At 39.3% G+C, this 19,934-nt stretch overlaps 1 protein-coding gene across 1 annotated transcript; it reads right to left on the reverse strand.

Annotated features, from left to right (window-relative positions):
* Positions 1–626: 626 nt before the first annotated feature.
* Positions 627–19,720, reverse strand: LOC113104868 (heparan sulfate glucosamine 3-O-sulfotransferase 3B1-like). The gene is made up of 2 exons (XM_026266156.1): positions 18,910–19,720; positions 627–2,648 (listed from the first exon to the last, which is right to left on the reverse strand). The coding sequence occupies exons 1-2, from the start codon at positions 19,485–19,487 to the stop codon at positions 2,030–2,032; spliced, it is 1,197 nt and encodes a 398-aa protein (XP_026121941.1). The 5' UTR covers positions 19,488–19,720; the 3' UTR covers positions 627–2,029.
* Between the last annotated feature and the right edge of the window lie 214 nt (positions 19,721–19,934).

Below are 19,934 nucleotides of genomic sequence, written 5' to 3' on the forward strand. Positions count from 1 at the left end.
CATTTGTTATACTCAGAGTAAGACAAACATTTCTAACATCTGGGTATCTCTATGAGGTTGAATAAAACTCAACCATTAAACAGATGCATCAGCACACACTGCCTGACCATAAGCAAAAATATGAAACTTTGCTCATACCAACAGATCAGAATCATATGCAGTTCACATGTAATCAGTGAGGGACAAACTTTATCATACATCCTGGGACAGTTGTTTCTGAACCAATAAACTAAATTGCACTGGTAAAAATCACAGGAGGCCCCATAGGCAAGCATTTGATGACAATTTACTTGACATTATTTTATTTTCCATCATCCAAATGATTTGCATTTAAACGTAATGTGAATGCAAGAAACAAGCTTTGATGATTTCATTACAGTTCACATTGTTTCTCTTTTGCCTCCTCAGAACATTTGATTATTTGAATTGAATAAAATGTCCCTTAATTCAGACTAGAAGGCCAACAAGAATCGAATGGCTGTGTCCTAACAGCTGATAAATATTACAGTCTCCTCTCTAGATGAAAGGAAGTTGGCTTAGCATAGCACAGGACTGGTTCGAGGCACAGCATGTTGTAAAGCAAAACAAAAATCAGTGAGCTGATACAGAACGCTTTCGTTTTTTTAAAATGCATCCATCCAAAACCAAACAATTAGACAAAAGTTTCCCTCTGCATTTCATTTTCCAGTATATTAAATAAGGATGAAAAAGGTGAAGTTCTAGTACATTCCTAATGCAAATGCAATATTCTGCCTTAAAACCTCCCTGTGACCTCACCATCTACAGCATCTCAGCCTGATGGTGGCTCCATGCTCTCTTCAAACCCCACACCTAAACCCATCATTGTGAGCTGATCCTGAATCAGGTGCTCTGAGTGAACAGTAACCAGAGCTGCATGAAGCCCATTCATTCATCTTGCCTTCGAGACAGCCGCCATCTCAGTGGTCACGGAAAGAATTTCACAGATAAAGAGTGACCGACTTTTTTTCTGTGCTTTCAAGTAGAAAGACATACAAAAGCACGTGAAGACTTGCATGAGAAAAAGATGAACAATGAGGCATCTCAATGCAAGCTTGTTCAAATTTGGCAAGAAGAGGAGAATGAGATGTGGCGTGAAACGCATTTTGATGGGATGAACGAGAAATGCTACTTTTCATGTTAGGGGTTTTATGTTCTAGTATGAGTCACATTTGAGTAAAGCTTCATAAAGATAGGGGCCTGGCATCTATGAGGCTCATATGTCATCATTTGGCTCTTGCTTTTTTAAACAAATCCAGTTCCTTTCAAAGCTATCTTGACCTTTGCACCTCTCAGATAGGACAGCAGGCCGTTTCTGAGGCTGGAGGAAGCCAATCGATCAATTCAGATTTAATGTCTACATGCTGCTTTGCTGTTGTCTGAGATACGATTTAGCCATCGACGTACTGGTCATTCATTACAGGAACCTGCGAGTGAAAGGCCAGCGGTTGACTCTAAACATGAGTGACGCTAAGTAGCAATTAGGGGTATTGATCGTCATGTTATTGAGTAAAGGGACCGATCAGATCAGCTCTTGCTTATCAGCCGAACATAGTAGGACTCAGGCCAGTATGGAGTGTAATGACACATGAAATGTGGTCAGAGAGTGAAATACAGTTCATTCATAAAGATGCACATCACTGGACATTCAGAAATGAATGAAGCGCAAATGACGCTGTTGGTTTGTATTAAATGCACAATACCCGTAACAAACTTTTTTTTTTTTTTTCAGACCATTTTCGAATCCGGAAGCACCATTAAATTAATTCTTAGTGGAAATACGCAAAGCAAATCAAAACGGTGGAATGTCGATGGTGAGACTAGAGTTGGGCTGTACGTTATGTAAAATATGGTTAGGCAGCTTAGTGAATTAATTGCTTAGAAATTAAAAATAAATTATTATAAAATAGATTTCTGTACATTTTACATATATATAGCAATCATCTCAATGTCTTTTTGCCATTTCAAATACACAGAAAAAGAAAGAAAACAACAAGTCCTCCATTCACGGTTAATCCCAACCAAAGTTATGCCCAGTCATCTGGTAGAACTTCATGTTGAAAGGCCTGTAGAAGTCTCTAAGTCTCTGCACAACCTCAGGGTTAATGTTTGGATGGGTCCGCCCTTTGGTCTTACCCAGGCAATGGGGCTTGCTGCTGCCCTCTGCCTTTTTGAGACAAGGGAAGCCCTTGGTCTGGTTGAAGTAGAAGTGTTTGTCTGTGATGATCCTCTTGAGCCCCAAAAAGTCCTGCACACGGCCCAGCTCTCCGGCCGGGTCACTGATCAGCCGCTCTCCGCTCACGAACAGGATCTGGCTCATGGGGAAGAACTGCAGCCAGTTGTCCAGGTGTTTGGCATAGATGCCGATCTGAATGGCGCTCCACGACGTGTCGATCAACCCTGTAGTCCTGTTTTTGAACGTCAGGCTCTCAAAAGTAGGAATGTCAGGCTTCTTGGACAGCGTCTGCGTGTAGTCAGAGATGGCTCGTGTGACGGGGTCCCGGACCACCACGATCAGTTTGGTGTCGCGGGACATGGCGTAGATCCGGGCCGGAGCCTCGTGGGTCACAAAGTAGCTTGGTGTTTTCTCCATGGTGATCTGGCCTTCCAGGGTTTTAGGCATCAGGTCCCTATGGAGAGAGGGAGAAAGAAAGCAAAGGAGGTTAAGATGAAGGTCTAATGAAAACAAAATTTGCATAACACAATTAAACAGATGGAGCATGTGGCGCTCCTCAATCAATGAGCCGATTCAAGGCCATGATTCTGGGTCAAATGTGATTAGCATTGGTTGCTAAACAAAACATGCATTCAAACATATTAAGTGCACAAACCATGTTAAATGGCATGGCTAATTCTTAATAGTAAGGGGTTTCTAATGTAATACAAAATCTTTTAGAAGCTTTGGAGAAGTGTTATTTGTTCCTTTCCTGAAATCATGCCTAGATTAAGCAATATTGCTTTATTAAGACAATGCTGATACAGACTACTACATAACAAATATGCATTCTGAATATTGAGAACTACTATTAATATGCATTGTGAAAACTGAGTATTGTGTACAACAATAAAAATTATATATATATATATATATATATATATATATATATATATATATATATATATATATATATATATATATATATATATATATATATATATATATATATAGTGGCATAATAATAATAATAATAATAATAATTTAATGACCAATGTATGACCTCAACGATTGTCTTATACTACTGACAACCCAGATCTAAACAATCATTTATACTTCAAAAAGGCTAACACAAATATCCACACTTAGCAAAGCCCTTTAAAACATATGTGCATTCCACATGAAGGTTGTTCAGCTTTGTTTAAAGACAGTGAGCTGCTTTTAAGGCAGTTACAGGGTGAAATGAATAGGGTACGTGCAGGACCGCAATCCCGGGAAACTTTTTTAAATAAGTGATCATGCAAGTTAACGCCAAACAGGCTTGGGTTTCACAACCTCGTCCAATCAGGAAGAGTGGATTATAGTGGAAGAGTTGATAACAGAGGACTTTAACGAACACATGGGGGTATGGATCCCATTTCGCTGGCACAGGCGCTTAGAAACTATGACGTTAAAATGTGCGGAAACACATCTGAAGAAAGTTTAGCTTTCTCTGACTGAAAATAGCAAGGCATAAAACATGACGTGATGTGAAATCAACTGAAAAAAATAACAGAACACCAAATTTAAGGGATGGAGATAAGCTAAAGTGTAACTTTCAGCCACGCTTAGACTTCAACAGACCCAGAATGAGCCTCCTTGGTGTATCATTGTGCAAACAGATAAAGCTCTTGTTGGTCTGTTGTCTCTGGAGTATCGAGCCTTGTTGTTAGCACAAAGGCTAATTTACTGCCACATTGTACAGTGCACCGTAAGTGTCCAGTGTAATCCTGCTTTGTGTGATTACACCCTGTGCAAACAAGGCTACAAGCAATTCAAGAGTCTGCAAATTATTTGTTGAAGGATATCACACACACTTCAGTGGATCACAGTTTATTCTATCTCTCCAAACAGCCTTCAGTAAAAGCCTGACTATTTTTACCACAGGTGTTCACTAGTTAGAGGTGAGAGCCCCTCAGCACCACAGCAGAGAGATGTGTTATCATAAACAAAACCCACAGAGAGAGTTTCAATGCGGATATACATTTCAAAGCTATATGTGTATGAACCAGGTGCTCCTGTAAACGCAGGTTCTGCTTTGCTGGATTCTGCTGGGTTTTTTTCCTGTACAGAAACTGCAAAGTACCAACTCTCTTCACTAAAGAATTTTTCAAGATCACACAGCTGAAACTGAAAAAAAAAAAAAAAAAATCCCCATTTTGCAAATGAAAATCATGCAGCGCTGGATTCAGAATGCGAGAACCGCCTAAGGCTGCAGGAGGTAACGTGTTGATATATTTGACGGAGAACTGAGGCCAGATTTGTGTGGTTACATGGCTTCTCTGAAGAGCTGGCCACAGATCCAATTATGATAATATCAGTTTGATTACTGCTCTGTCAGAACACTGGAGTGAGAGTTTGAGGAAAAGAACACAAGGGGAAAAAACTCATTAATCTCTCTAAAATGAAAACAGATTATGTTAGTGCCTTTTAATGCAATGACGCACTCTCGCACACTCATCAGCATGGTTTAACCGTTTATTTCTAGTTTAGAGGAAATATAAACGTCTTGGCTTCCTAATATTTAGCCTCCTAGTGTGTGGTTTTGGAAAAAGATATATATATATATATATATATATATATATATATATATGGTTACACTTTATTTCGATAGTCCACTTTAGACATTCTACTGACTATAAGTAACTTTGTAACTACATTTCAACTACATATCAACTAAATCTCAGAAATTTGCAACTACATGTCTACTAACAGAGTAGACTGTTAGGGTAGGTTTAGGGTTAGTGTTAGGGGTAGGTTTAGGCTTAGTATAAGTTGACAATAAGTTGACAAAGAAAGTGTTAGAAGATATTAAGCAGACAGTCTACTAATACTCTACTAACTGCTAGTTGACATGTAGTTGCAAAGTTACTTACTGCTAGTAGAGTGTCTAAAGTGGACTATCAAAATAAAGTGTTACCATATATATATATATCTCTGAATTATTGCGCAACAGGAGCAAACCAGCTGTATGTGTGCATGTGTGGTACTAATGAGGTGAGAGATAATGCAGGCTTTGCAGTAAAATGAACCACCCACACCTACTGTACAGTGCCAGGGAGGAAAGAAACACAAACAAAAATGCCACAAATATAAAGCACACACATGTGTATCCCTGTCTGTATATAAAGGAATAAAAAAAAATACAAGATAAAGGTCTGGACCAAGACACAAAAAACTTTGCCTCCAACGATCCTCTCATCTTACTACTTTTACTTTGGCAGAGGGCAAAAGAAAAGGGAGGGAGGAAAGGGGTTGAGGAAGACAAGTAGGCAAGCTCTCGGAAAAACAATAGCCTTTCTTGCCTGTTTTGATTTATTAGGGTCCTTCTTTTTAGACATTCTGTCAGCAAACAGGCAAAGCTTTGACACCAGGGCCCTCTCTTTTTCCCCCTCTTTTTCTTTGAAAACCGAGCATTGTCCTTCAATGATCTGAAAGAGCAAGGGCCGTGCAGAGGCCAGAGAGGAAAGGGGGAAGGGTGACCATTGAAGGATGAGTGGAAAGCACTTCTCCAGCTCTCTCAGGTCTGTGTGAAGGGAGGCTGTGGAGAGCTCTTGAGCTGAACGTGTGCCTCAAGTGTCTCACCAGGACATGGCACCCACTACCAATGGAGCAGGTAAAGATACGCTGTGTATTAAATATTAAAATGGGGATTCAAAAGTGGATATGAGTGCTTGAAATGAATCTACTGATAAAAAGGGTCACTCCTCTCAAATGCTGAGCCAAGGTCAAAGATTGCTCCCACCTTTTGAGTTTTCTGTCGTAATTCATTCCTAGTAGATTTCTGCCCATGACCTTATGGTTATAGCTGTTCTGGATCAACTTTGGAAGTGCGCTTAGTGGGTCTTGTTTAAGCTGGAGAGAACGATAAGTCAGAAAGTAGGATCAGATATAGAATCAGAATGACCCTAGGGGCATGTTGAAAGGCTTTTTATCCAGTAGAGATAAATCGACAAAGGGAGAAAATGACAGACGAAAGCACAAGAGAGAACAAAAGACACAGAAGGGAGTTTTTATAACAAAGTTTTTGTCTTCTGTCGAATTTGGTTTGTTAAGAAGAGCCTGTTTTTCTTAAGGTAGGACATGGTATCCCCCCAAAAAGCCCCTAAACTTGCTTTATCTATGATCTCATTGCTTTCAAGTGACAAGGATTATAGTATATCTGTCTTTCAACTCTGGCATTGTTATGGTTATATTCTGGCCAGCTTTTTTCTTCTTTTTATTTTATCTTTTGTATACCTAACTGATAGGGACTAGAAGCATGTTTTATATCTAGTGCTTTCAAGTCTCGGAGGGATTAAAGAAACACAGACATACCTGCACTTTGATTCTGAAGAGCAAGTCAAAACAGACACAACTTTGAAACACCTGTGCGTGTGTCTTTGATAGACATGTCCTTAGAATAAGAACTTGCCGCCGTTGCAGTAGCGGCGAGATGAAGAGCTGTTTGAGTAAGCTGCAGTGTAATAAATTCTCAGCCGTCAAATAAAATTAAATTAATTGCCAATGAATTTAACAGCTTCTTGGGCTTGGTACACTAGAAAGATAAAACGCCTAAACCACAAAGCAGTTATAGTGATGTAAATGGCAGTCCTTTGTGCCAGAATGGTAGTGTGAGAGTTTGCCTGTGTACTGGAGTCAAAATGTGTCTTAATCATTAAGGTTTAGTTCACTCAAAATGTATTATTTTTTCATCATTAATTCCCTCTCATATTGTCATATAGCCTTTGTTTCATAATGTGTTCTATATGGGGAAGTCGTGGCCTAGTGGTTAGAGAGTTTGACTCCTAACCCTAGGGTTGTGGGTATTCAAGTCTCGGGCCGGCAATACCACGACTTCGGTGCCCTTGAGCAAAGCACCAAACCCCCAACTGTTCCCTGGGTGCCGCAGTATAAATGGCTGCCCACTGCTCTGGGTGTGTGTTCACAGTGTGTGTGTGCACTTTGGATGGGTTAAATGCAGAGCACGAATTTCTGAGGGAAAATGGAATCTTATTTTTTGGGTGAACTGTCCCTTTAATATCAAGCGACTACTGGAACAACTGTGAGAGCAGGATCACTTATTTAGTGTGTATAGAGAGCCTGCTGGGAGGCTGTGAGGCTACATCTGGTAAATCCAGGCACCTCCCAGGCCACACCATACAGGCAATATTTTCTGCTCTGTGTCGTCATAGCGACCTGAGCGAGGCTGTAGTTTTGAAATACACCCCGCAGAGTCTGGAGCCTTGACATTATATTTAACCGCAGAGCAAAACTGCAGCCGTAAATCTATGGAGCAAAGCTGGATTTTATAGCACAAGCACCGGGAGAATGGAAATGGGGTGGTGAGGAGAGAAAAGAAAGAGAAAAAATACAGAGCGAAAAAGCCAGGATGTGCATGTGTGCAACAGCTTTAAGTTACCACTGTATTTGAGAGGTACTTAGAGCCTCCTGATGGTTGGTTTCCTAAATGAGAATTGCTAGAGATCTCTTCTTAACCTGCAAAAGCTGAAGCCAAGAGACTGTATAGCACACCCATGAGTGTTTTATGAATATCCCAGCTTCTAACGGCTATACTTTACCTTTTCCTTGCCTAACCTTTCTTGTTCCACGTCTAGATCTTCCTCAGGTTTCTCCTCAGCCTCTGATCTTTGCCATGTAACCCTGACGTGAACATAAAGAGGTGTAAACGACCGTCTCCATCGGGCCCGTCTAAGGTGTTGGTGTGTCTTAGCTTCAGTTTCTGACATTCTCGCTGACGGATCTTGTCACTAGATCTGCATTCGACGGACAGAGAAAGCCTCTCTCACGTAGCGTGACTGCTCTGATGGATAAATAATAAAAGAACGGGAAGGATTGCAGACACTTCTGACCTGCCTTTCTCCAAGAATAGACACACTTTAGAGCAGCCTCTAAAGAGTTATACCTTAATGCTGATCTAGTTTCTCATTAAATTATTATGCCTGAGCTAGCAGCCAGGCTAAGACTTTCTGAAAACTACTTCATCTGTGTCTTTGAGGCTAAAAACATCTGCATGAAACTGTGAATGGTTGGTCCCTCAACACTAAAGAGAAACATTGAGTTGTTAATCTGTATATTTTCCTTCTCAAAGCGGGGGGCTTGGGTTTTGGAATGAAGACTGGTCTGCTTTAGGGTGTCAAGGGCAGAAAAATATATTTAGGTCTCCCTGTAGTGTTGTATATATAAAAACACTGGACATAAAGCGAGTATCGTGAGAGAGGGTAGGCTACACTATCTACTCAGCAGTCATACTGAGGTCTAGCCTTGATTTGTGCCAGCCACAATTTCAGGCCCATTTTCTTTCTTTCTTTTCTTTCTCTCTCTCGCTCTCAAACTCATTTGAAAGCACACACAACAGCCTCTGAGAGGTCAGAACACGTATAAATCACTGAGACCTCAGGCTCTGTACACTGCAGTCTGCCCAGACTCTGTTTCAGCTTTATTTGCTGCCATTCAACACCTACCAAAATCTCTTTAAAACAAGAGTGGGGTGTGTTTTTTGCTGTCCAGGCCATAAATTGAGTTATGGCCCTACGGTCATGCCAGCTGAGTGGAATTACGTATGTTAGTGACAAGGCTGTGCAAGCAGAGGCTGCCATCAGCTCTGAATAAAAGATGGAGGGATGAGACGGGGTAATAAAGTGCACTTTTCTCTCACTTAGGCATGCATTTTACAGAGCCTGTAATCATGTAGCATGTGCTGAAGAGCCATTTTGTAGGACTGGCAAATTTGACTTTATTGCAGAGGTGTTTCTGTGATATTAGTCATACCTAAAAGAATGAGTAGGATGACTTTGTCTCTTCTTACTTTGCCCAAGTCAAAAAAGTCGACAGTCTTTATGATATTCTGGTCTCTAGATACGGCTAAGGTTGCTCCTTTAATGCAAGTCTGTTTTGACATTTTTAATGTCTTTAAGGCAAAAATCACCAGACAAATAACTTAGCGTACTGCAATATAGTGAAGTTTAGGACAAAAAATAACATGAATCATAATTCACAATCCAGCTGTGCAACTTATAACATCCAACATGTAAGATATAACCAATATGACACCAAAATGTCCAAAATGCCCCCCCCCCCCCAAAAAAAAAAAAATAAATAAATAAATAAATAAAAAACATTGAAAAAGGACCACCCACTTGTGTCAGTTTTTTATTTCCTGAATCACCTTTTGCTTTAATTACAGCCTTAACAGCCTTCAACCACTGTGTGCTTTGGGTCATTGTCATGTTGGAAGGTAAACCTTCTTACCATTGACAACTTTCTGGCAGAGGGCAGCAGATTTTCCTCAATTTGACTATTTTGCCCCATCCATGTTTCCTTCTATCCTGACAAGCGCTCCAATCCCTTCTGCAGAGAAACATCCACAAATGGGACAATAACACCTCCATCCTTTTTCCAACTCAGTGATTTTGGTTTATTTTGTTGGTGTTATATCTTTGTGTTAATGTTATAACTTTCACTCTCTTCATTTCAGGCTGCAAAGCAAAAAAAAAAAAAAGAATAGATAGATAGATAGATAGCTAGATAGATAGATGGACAGACAGATAGACAGATAGATAGATTTATTAAAAGGGGTGATTCTTTTCTATACCCAGTATGTATTACTATTATTATATAATTAAAAAGAAAATAATTATTGCTGGCCCTGGATGATAATTGCAAGCTACTTTAAATTTATTTACAACAAGAAATTATTATGCTGATATTAACCAAATCCCTACCATGTCTAGGGTAGTTCCAAACTTTTACTTGGCAAATGCAAATCCTGAAAATAAAATAATTTTGGCAAACCCAAACAACTCTATTTAAAAATAGACTTTGTTATTATCCAGATTGCATAATGCATATAATTACATATCCTGTATTCAGTATTGACTTACACCGAACTCTCAGTAACTCCACAAACAATAGCCTTCCCATTGAATCTACTTTAGTTATTAGCTGTGATCAAGCCAGTACCACAGTGTTTATCTTGCTCTTGCTAATCCGCATAAGCTTGTTTACTTTGGGTGTCTGTAGAGGGTGTTAATGGACTCCACTTCATTTACATTCCCACTGAGTGACACAACGAGTCTCGAGACTGTTAGCGTTGTTTAGTGTAACTAGCCTTGATGAGATTTTAGCTTGTTTACTAAGCTATAAAGGCTATTAGCAAAGCTACAAAGCCAAAAAGAGTGCATATTTGCCTGGAGTCTAAATTAATAAAAAAAATCCACATAAAATTCACATAATACATACAATTGATGTATACAAATCTAAATATTTCAGTGACTTACTGAATTAGTGAAAGTCGTGACATTTGCCAAGTATGGTAACCCATACTCAGAACTGGTGCTCTGCATTTAACCCATCCACACACACAGCACTGAGTTGTGAACACATCGTGAACACACACGCAGAGCAGTGGGCAGCTAAATCCTGCGCCCGGGGAGCAACTGGGGTTCAGTGCATTGCTCAAGGACACTTCAGCCATGGGTATTGATGGTGGAAGAGAGTGCTGTTCATTCACTACACCCACCACCTACAACTCCTGCCAGAACCAAGACTCGAACATGCGACCTCCTTTGGGTAACAACGGTCTAACCATTAGGCCACAGCTGCTCCACTAACAAGGATTAATGCTGAAAAGTATAAAAGAAAAAAAAAAAAAACTCCTGCTGGCACTTAAAAAATATTGTGTCATTAGACAGTAGGTTATCTCACTAAACTGTTGTAAAATTGGCATAGAGACTTCCAAGATTTCAGTCCTTTTTTCACTTTTAAAAGCAATCACATTCAAACACAAGAACACACATGCACGCACCTATTACATCCTGTTTTGCTTGGCACACGATCTGCTCCAGCTGAGGAGCTTTTGAAGACAGGTGTGCTTTAAAGAGCTGGGAATTTCCTCCAAGTCTGTCAACCGGTTACATCAGAGGCTTACGGCACAGCTGCGTTACTTTGACGCTGAGGGTTAATGGTTTACAAATTCCTCTAAACAAACATTCTTCATTGCTAACCCACAATTAGCTAAATTATGTGGTAAAAGCACCAGAGCTGACCGTGAAACTCCATGTATAGGTCAAGAAGACTAAAAAGAGCATCTAGCTCTCGCCTAAGGAAACTCTTTGAACATTTTTTGGAAGATAGCCTAGTTACAGTCCACTTCGGTATCTCAGCGCCAGTTGAAGACAATATAACTGGCATGAAACAAAAAGAAATCACTGTCAAACGCTTCTGCTGAAAGTAACCAGCCGAGTGCGGATGTCACAGGTGTAATTTGATTTCAGGGGTTGTTATTTCAGCAGGCATGTTGATGCATTGTGAATACGATGAAAATGTTTTTGCTTTCCTTTCTATCCACTGTCTGCGTTCCAGAAGGCCTTACGGTCCCAAAAGAAACATGATCTAAAGTCTTGGTCCCAAGAGGACAAGCCAAACACATAATGCAGATTTGAAGAGACATTTGAGAAATGGGCTGTGAAACCAAGATAAAGCAGTGAACGAATATCTCGCTAGCTTGGTTTGTTTAAAAAAAAAAAAAAAAAAACATGATATTACTTCAACTATTCCTACTGGTTGCTGAAAATATTCATACAGTACTATGGGATAGTGATGCAATTAAGGATGCACTGATATTACATTTGTGACTGATATATATATCCAGAGAATCTGTGAAGAAGATAGTGACAAGAGTACATCTGTTCATTACTAACAATGTAGAAAAGTAATTCTCACTATAAAAATTATGACATACAGACTTGTCACAAGTTTTTACTTATTTTCTAATAGCTGGTTCTTTTCCTAGAAGAAAGAAAGAGAAAGTGTGAGGACAAAAGTGGTGACAGTGATTCTCTATGCTGCCCTAGAGCTCAGCTCATGCTGTGCTCCTCTGGGTACATCAGCAGAGTGTGTTTATGTGTGCTCCTTCAATTGTCTGCTCTTTTCTCGCTGAGGTTAATGGAAACCTCAGGGGGTCTCTACTGCTCCCTGATCCTCTGCTTTTCACTTTCTTCAGACAGAAAGACATACACACAAACAGTGCCTTTAAAAAGTAATCTACTGTTAGCAGTTATATAACAAGTTTCTTTCCATGGTCACTTCTTTCTCACTTCTTGTGCTAATAATCCTCCTCAGGGCATAAAACTTTTAGAAAATGTGTGCTGATGATCACACACTTGGGAGGAGTCAGACCTGGCAGGAGATATGGGCCAACAATTACCGGACCATACTGGCTGCCGCGTGCTGTAGCCCCCAGGCTCCTGTAAATGCTGTTTATTTAGCTACAATGAATGAGCTTGTTTAAGAAAGAGGGCTAGCATTATTCTGACATCCGACATCCAAATTATCACCTCTTTTAAAAAGAGTCCAATTCACAACAAGCACAGAGGGAGGATCTGTAAACAACAGGCCACTCAGATCAATTGAAAGGTGGAAGGGGAAGGGCTTTATCTTGCTTATTTCTCTTGTTTTCAGCTGTCCAATCAACCATTGAACGTATATATAAATTATTTCCAATAGGAAGAAAAAAAGTTATAAACAAGCACTTATCCTCTATTTGTCAATGTTTTGCATATGTGTTGTTTGAATGTGTGTATAAGAGACAATACTTCAGTAGGAGGGTTAAAACACGAGTTTCTGTCTGCCTTTATTTTATCCTCCGGCAGGAGGTTCCTGCTAAGGACAGCCATGTTATTTTGATTTTCTCTGTAGTTTCTCAATAGCAGACCACCACAGTGGGCCTCTACTGTCCACCTCTCCACAGGCCATCCCTTTCACAATTAGTCTGTGGTAATTTGGCGAATGAAAGCCCCTTTCTCCAGACTAATACCCTCCCTGCTTGGTCTACCCCATTGGTAAAAGCCATGCCAGCTCAAGTAGGGGCCCACTCTCTCACTCTGACCAATGTGCCCAGTTGGGGGTGGCCTTATGTGGGCACTGAGGCCTACAACAACCCCGCCTCTGATGGGAAAACTAGAGCTCAATGTGGGGCCCAACTTTAATATGGGGTACAAGAAGAGAAAACATGTACAAGAGGGACCTTATGTGTGTTCTTCAACAATAACACACCATCATATTTATATACACAAATGTGAGTTTCAGCGGAAATACAAAGATGAGACAAAGGAGATGGTAATTTGGACAGAACTATCAGAGTCGTTCACTTCTCACAAGTGTGAGAGATGAGTTCCATTAGAAGAGAAAGCAGAAACGGAGCTGAGGCCTAACACAAAAGCAGAATAATCCTTTGGTCTAAAGGATGCTGAGCAGTTTTGCCAACACTAAAGCATCATTTGGAGGCAGTCCTTTGAATGCCCTCAGTCAGCTCTGCTCAGACTCTCAATAGAGGATGTCAACCTGCTGACTGCTGAAAGGATGACCGGTCAAGGTTCAGATCCAGCTGAGAGGAGGAAGTCTTTTCTTTTATGAGACAGAACTGCTTTCATGGATGCTGCTCCTAATCCTGGATCAGTTTATAGTTTTACAGCAATTACCGAAATGACTACAGGCAAAGAAGGTAAAAAAAAAATAAAAATAATACAATAAAAATGAATGAACCAATATTTATAATAAATTTATATAATTTATTTATTTAATATATATATATATATATATATATATATATATATACACACACACACACACACACACACACACACAACATATTTGCATTTAATTCCCATCTATTTTGGAGTCTGATAACTAAGTGTGTGCGCTCAGGCAGGATGAGGGCTTGATCGGGTCTCACCTGCAGTGCAGATGGTCTTTACAGAGGCAACGTTGCTCAACTGATTCATAGATAACCCAAGCCACAAAGATCTTTAACCCAACACCACACAGTGCCCGCCACAGCATAAACTAATCAATACATGAAGTCCCACAGGGTCTAAGATGGCTTGAGTCATTACTCTGTGCTTATCTGTGTGAGTGTGGGGGAGTACATTGCTTCTACAGAAGTCACCAACCACCATACTGCACACTTACCGCAACAACAAAATTGATATAGTAGGGTAAAAAGATTTCTCAATAAACACTATCTTCAGTTAAACAGTCTAAATTCTTAGAATGATCTTTTAATTTATGTCAGTGTGTCAAGAAAACACATTTTCTATAGAGTTGTTCTCATGGGCTTCAAGCACTGACACATTAAATAAATAAATAATAACGAAGCAATATAATAAAATATGCTCTGTTGTTCATTTTTAAATGTATTTTTGTTTGTAATGTACCACATTAGAATTCTTCCCTGTATAAATTAACTACATTAGTTATTTTTTTTTTATTCTTATGAAAGTTAAATAGACAATATAAAACAACTGAGATGTCAAAATGAATCATAATCTAATCATATTGTGACACTGTTAATCTGAATGAAATATCTGTATCGATACCCAGTCTAAGCAGTCAACTACAGCTCTGTTTACCAAAACACCCAGCAGGCACAGCCAAACTTTAGCTTGATCTCACCCGGTACCACTTACACATGGTGGCTCCTGCATTGTACAATCAGGAAGGAGGGGGTCACTGGCCACAGCTTCTGTATGGGTCACCTACATGGTGGCGTAAAAACCCCATTGAGTGTGGGTACAAAAGCAGAGGCATCCATCCAGAACTAGCCATCCCACGGATGGAAGTGCTCATCTGGACAAGGTAGCAGGGGGTCGCAGCCCTCCAAGCACTTCAGAACTTTCAAGTGACATGCTTCCGAGAGCGTTCCCTGGTCCGACAGCCAAATGGGATTTTCTGTGAAGCATTTCCCTTCTACAGAACAGTGCTTCACTTGTCCTTTGTTGGTCGGCAGTTACAGACCATGTTGTTTAATAGCTGCTATTCAATATACACACCCTTAATCTCAGGATGGACTCGGGGATTGCACACAAAAGAACTGCATTGTACTACTACATACCTGACTTTCAAACACTCATTGGAAAAAGATACACAGACTAAACGTTACCAGTTGTATGAAGAGCTTGTTTACTGTATGGTTGACTACCAACAAGTTGTTGACTACAAAAACTGCTCTGGTAGATCTGAAAATTATGTAATAGTAAGTCAAACTCTGCACCAGGGCCTCCAAAACATTCGCTTTTCCAGCTGGGACCCTGTCTATCTGGGTGTGTGGGATTTTTGAGAAGCCAGCTCAACTGCTTATTAAATCATCAGAGTCTCCGCAAAAAAAGCAGTAAAACCAGCAGAGATTTTGCAAGGTCTCACAAATCAGAAATGTCGTTGAAACCGAAACCTGCAAAAGGGGAATTGCCAAAGTTATTACTCAATAATTCAATCAACAACAACTTTCAGACTGTAATATCTCTTGCAATTAAACTCGCAGTTGTTACAAACTCTACATTGACCAGACATTTTTGGGAGAAGATCATAACAAAATGTGAAGTGCCTGCAGATAATGCTTGTCTACGAATGATACACAGGACTTACACTCTCTAAAGCAGCCTGAACAGGTCTAACCAGTACTGAGGAACAAAAGCTCATCTGCAATGTCTCTTTCTCTAGCTCTCTCTAGCACAGAAAGGTCTGAAAAGGTCAATCACAACTTTCTGATAAACAGAGTTAATCTAAAGTAAAAACACCTTATTAAGATTACTTGCAAACTTTCCGTGCGCTGCATTATTTTAAAATTATCTATGAACTCTATGAACTCTCTTTTCCATTACGCAGCAAATCACTTTGATGAGTATATGAGACACTCTAAAACTCAGACAATTCATAAAAAAATTTAAATCACTTTGGACATATCACTTCTTTAAAAATACACAAAGATCCAGTCAGCACAGAGGGTTCACCTCAAGCGCTCTGACACACTCTGACACACCGCTGTAGACCAGGTCACACGGAGACATCAGAGAAAGAAAAAAAGTGAGAGTGAAAAAAAAAAAAAAAAAAAAAAACACATAGGTCTGCTTTTGTTTGTGCCCCGTATCTTCAGCCCAAACAGCAGGGGCCAGATATAGAATTTTGATGTGGCATCAAATGTCCAACTCAAACCAGCTGCAGAGGCATGTGAATCCTGCAACACTTTACACAGAAAACTTTCTCATAAGAGTGGAAAACAAACATTTTACCCTTCAACGCCCAGTGTTTTCAGGTACTTTATCAGTCGTGTTTATATATATATATATATATATATATGAAGGGAAAATGACAGATGCCCTGCATCTATTTTTGGCAACAACAACAACAACAAAAATTAGAAATAAAATAATAATAATTAGTTTCAAACTTGGTACAAATTTAATAGAAATAATCATAGTTGAACACTTCTGACCACTTTATTTTCTCTTTGTATGTGGTTTAAAAGATAGCATAACGCATCAGTAAAGTCAACACAGCAAATGAACAACATGTTTAAAGAAACTGAACAATTTTGGTAAAATCTTGACTGATTTTGCTGGATCAGCCTGAATTTGCATTAGACTGAAGTGCAGGCCTTGGTATTTAAATAATTAATCAAATAAATCCTTTTTTCCTCTCAACATGCATGTATACAATTCCCTTTTCATTAAGCTGGACTGCCGAGCATTCACTACAACGCCCATTCTTTCAGCCGTCCTGTTTTTTGGTTAAAGGGGCCCTGAAACGTTGCATATATTTAAAAGTGCAGGGCTTTCACCCCCTCAAACCTTTGCAAATCCGTTTAGAGAGACAGGCGTGCAGTCCAGAACTGTGTTTTTTTTTTTTTATCAACTTATTGAGTGTTTCTTTCCCCTCTGTGTCTGGGGTAAGCAGAGACAGACTCTGGGGCAATAAATCCCCCTTTCTTTCTTCAGTTTCATTTTATACAAGCTATAGATTTATTTCATTGCACTTTATAGAACATTAATAATGTTAACAAATAGTTAATCAAAATGTCATCACATTTAAATAACTGCAACACAGGCCTAAAAGTAAAAAATAAAAATAAAAACTTCTCCGAAAGTTGAATTGAAACAAATGTCCCGAGTTCTAACAGCGAGTGTAATGAATTTATGAGCTCTCATACGGTGTTCTGTGCACTTCAGTAGTTACAATGAAATCGGCCAATTAAACATGTCCAAAGCAGGCTCAAAAGAAACATCTATGCGTAACTATAAATAGAAATGCAATTTCAAATGCAAGCCGAAAAGTTTAACGTTACATTTTTCGGTTTGGACAGCACAAAAAGAAAAACACAGCTGCACATGAGCTAAACCTACATAAAATACTTTATAAAAAAGTATATTATCATTCACAAGCTACTAATTTAATTGATTCCATTATGTCATATTACTTAGATGTTTGCTTTTTATTTTCCATTAATTTCTCTTGATTCAGATAACAACTTGCTCACCGAAAATGAAGGTCAGTCACACTGTTGAAATTATCTAATCGTTATCCAACTTTTCAAATCGACAGTTAATTTTTGTCATTTATACCCGGTTTAAGGGTTTATATATAATATATATATATATATATATATATATATATATATATATATATATATATATATATATATATATATATATATATATATATATACACACACATTATCAAAAGGGCAATGCTAAATACTTTGAACTGCACTTTCCAATTTTAAAGGTTTGCAGTACTATATTTGTTTTAAATCATATTTAATAAAATATAAAAAAAAAATAAAAAATAAATATAGCTTATAAATAAATATAGTATAAATATAGTTTTTTAAAAGTGACCGCAAAAGCAAAGGTCTGTTAACCTGCAATGATCACTGTGTCCAACAGAGACCACTGCGTCATCTGCGGTCGGAGACGAGTCATCTCTCAAGATATTAAAATCACCAAAAAAAAAAAAGAAAAGAAAAAAAACTGTCAATCTTTACCGAGCTATTGGGTTTATCTGAATACTATCCGTCTGAAATTAATGTGTATTTAAAGGACCATGTTCCATTAAGCTACGAGTCTAACAGTTCCACGGTAGCAGAAACAGCGGAACCAAAGTAAATGTTTAAACTGGAAACTGAAAACATACTTCAACTATGCGTTTATAGATGGCTGACTGCAAACCGAACATCCCATTTACATAATAATAATTATATTTGATTGCCTATGATGGTTTGAGATCGAGTCAAAGGGTAGAATTACATAATGAATGACAGATACACCAAAAGGGCAAATGAATGAGGGAGGACAAGGATCGCTCTTGAAAAAAATTATAGTGTTTCTTTGGTTCATGCTACTTAATAAGCAAAACGCAGAGGCCAAACTATTAAAGCTGAGATATATCATGAATTGAAGGAATTCAAAAGCCGTGCACAGAGCCTCTTTAGTAATTCAACTCAAAGTGGTCGTAAAAGGACAACTAAATTGTTCATGGGTTAGTCAATCAGATTAACTAAATGTAGCAATTAAATTCAAGTAAAATTTTAGTTAGGATTAAATTAACAGCTCAAGTCTTGTTCTGCTCGTACGAGACTTGAGCTGAATATGCCAACACATTGTTTAAAAAAAATAAAAATAAATAAAAAATAAAAAAAAAACATGAGGGATATATAATAAGCTAATAATAATAATAATATTAATAATAATAATAATAATAATAATAATAATAATAATAAATAAAAAACAGTAATAAAATAGCTATTTTGGAAAGGGTAGGTTTATAATCAAAGTGTAGCCTATTTTTTACATCACTGGAGGACAATATAAGTGAATGGAAGTATATGTCGTATAAGTGAGTCTATTCATTATTAACGTTCTTACCTGTACCAGTCCAGTCCGTTGTCATAGTTACGGTCGAAGAAGTGCGGCTCGGCTCCGACCGCGCGGATATCTGGATGCACGCGCAGAAACTCCAGCAGCGCGCGCGTCCCGCCCTTCTTCACTCCGATGATGATTGCCTGAGGCAGCTTCTTACTGCCCGAGCCGTTGGAGAAACTTGACAGTGGGGAAACTCTCCGTCCGTCGTCCCACTCGTCTGTTCGGTCTAGGTCCACTTCATCTTTACTGAAGTCTCTGGGAGCTCTCTGTACCGTAGGCTCATCATAATCTGACTCCACGTCCGTCCACGAGCTCTGCGGTCTGGACAGGAGCTTGGACATCATCAGGTCCGGCCGGCCACTTTCTGCCTCGGCATATTTCCCGAGAAACTCCGTCTCCTTCGCTCGGTTGTTATTATTATTGTCCACAACTAAACTTGGTGGCATACTGGCACAGTAGCCCACGCAGGAGTACAGCATGTAGACCCAGAGGAGCAGCATGATGAAGAGGAGCCCGAGTTTCTTCTTCACGGGACTGACGGAGAGTGCGTAAAAATGGTGACAGAACAGGCTATATTCCATAAGCAATGTGCGTGCAGACTATAACACTCCAGCTGGACATATTGACAGGTAGGTACAGTTCTGTCCAGGTCCAGGACGAGCTTCAGGAATCCCCCCTCAGGAGTCTTTAAAAGCCATTGGAGTCCACAATATAATCCTCAAACGAGAAATAAATTAACCCAAAGTAGACGGGGCATCTAGGAATGCGATTTTAGTCAGCTGTTCTCAGTCATATCTGCGGGAGGAGGCGAGAAAACTGATGATAACGACTAGTGCACTTGATTCCCGGCCGCAGGAGCTGCTCCCGCCGCATCCTCGCGCGTCTGAGCGCTTTCGAGAGAGTTGACCTTATACAGCGCTGGTGTGTGTGATTGGCAACAGGGCCAGCCAACCGCTGAGCACGCATTTGAATGAAGGCGGAGTTGTTTCAAAACGCCTGCCAATCAGAGAGCAATATAGGAGGGGGTT

This window comes from Carassius auratus, chromosome 1 (genome assembly GCF_003368295.1).
Source record: "Carassius auratus strain Wakin chromosome 1, ASM336829v1, whole genome shotgun sequence".
Taxonomy (NCBI): Eukaryota; Metazoa; Chordata; class Actinopteri; order Cypriniformes; family Cyprinidae; genus Carassius; species Carassius auratus.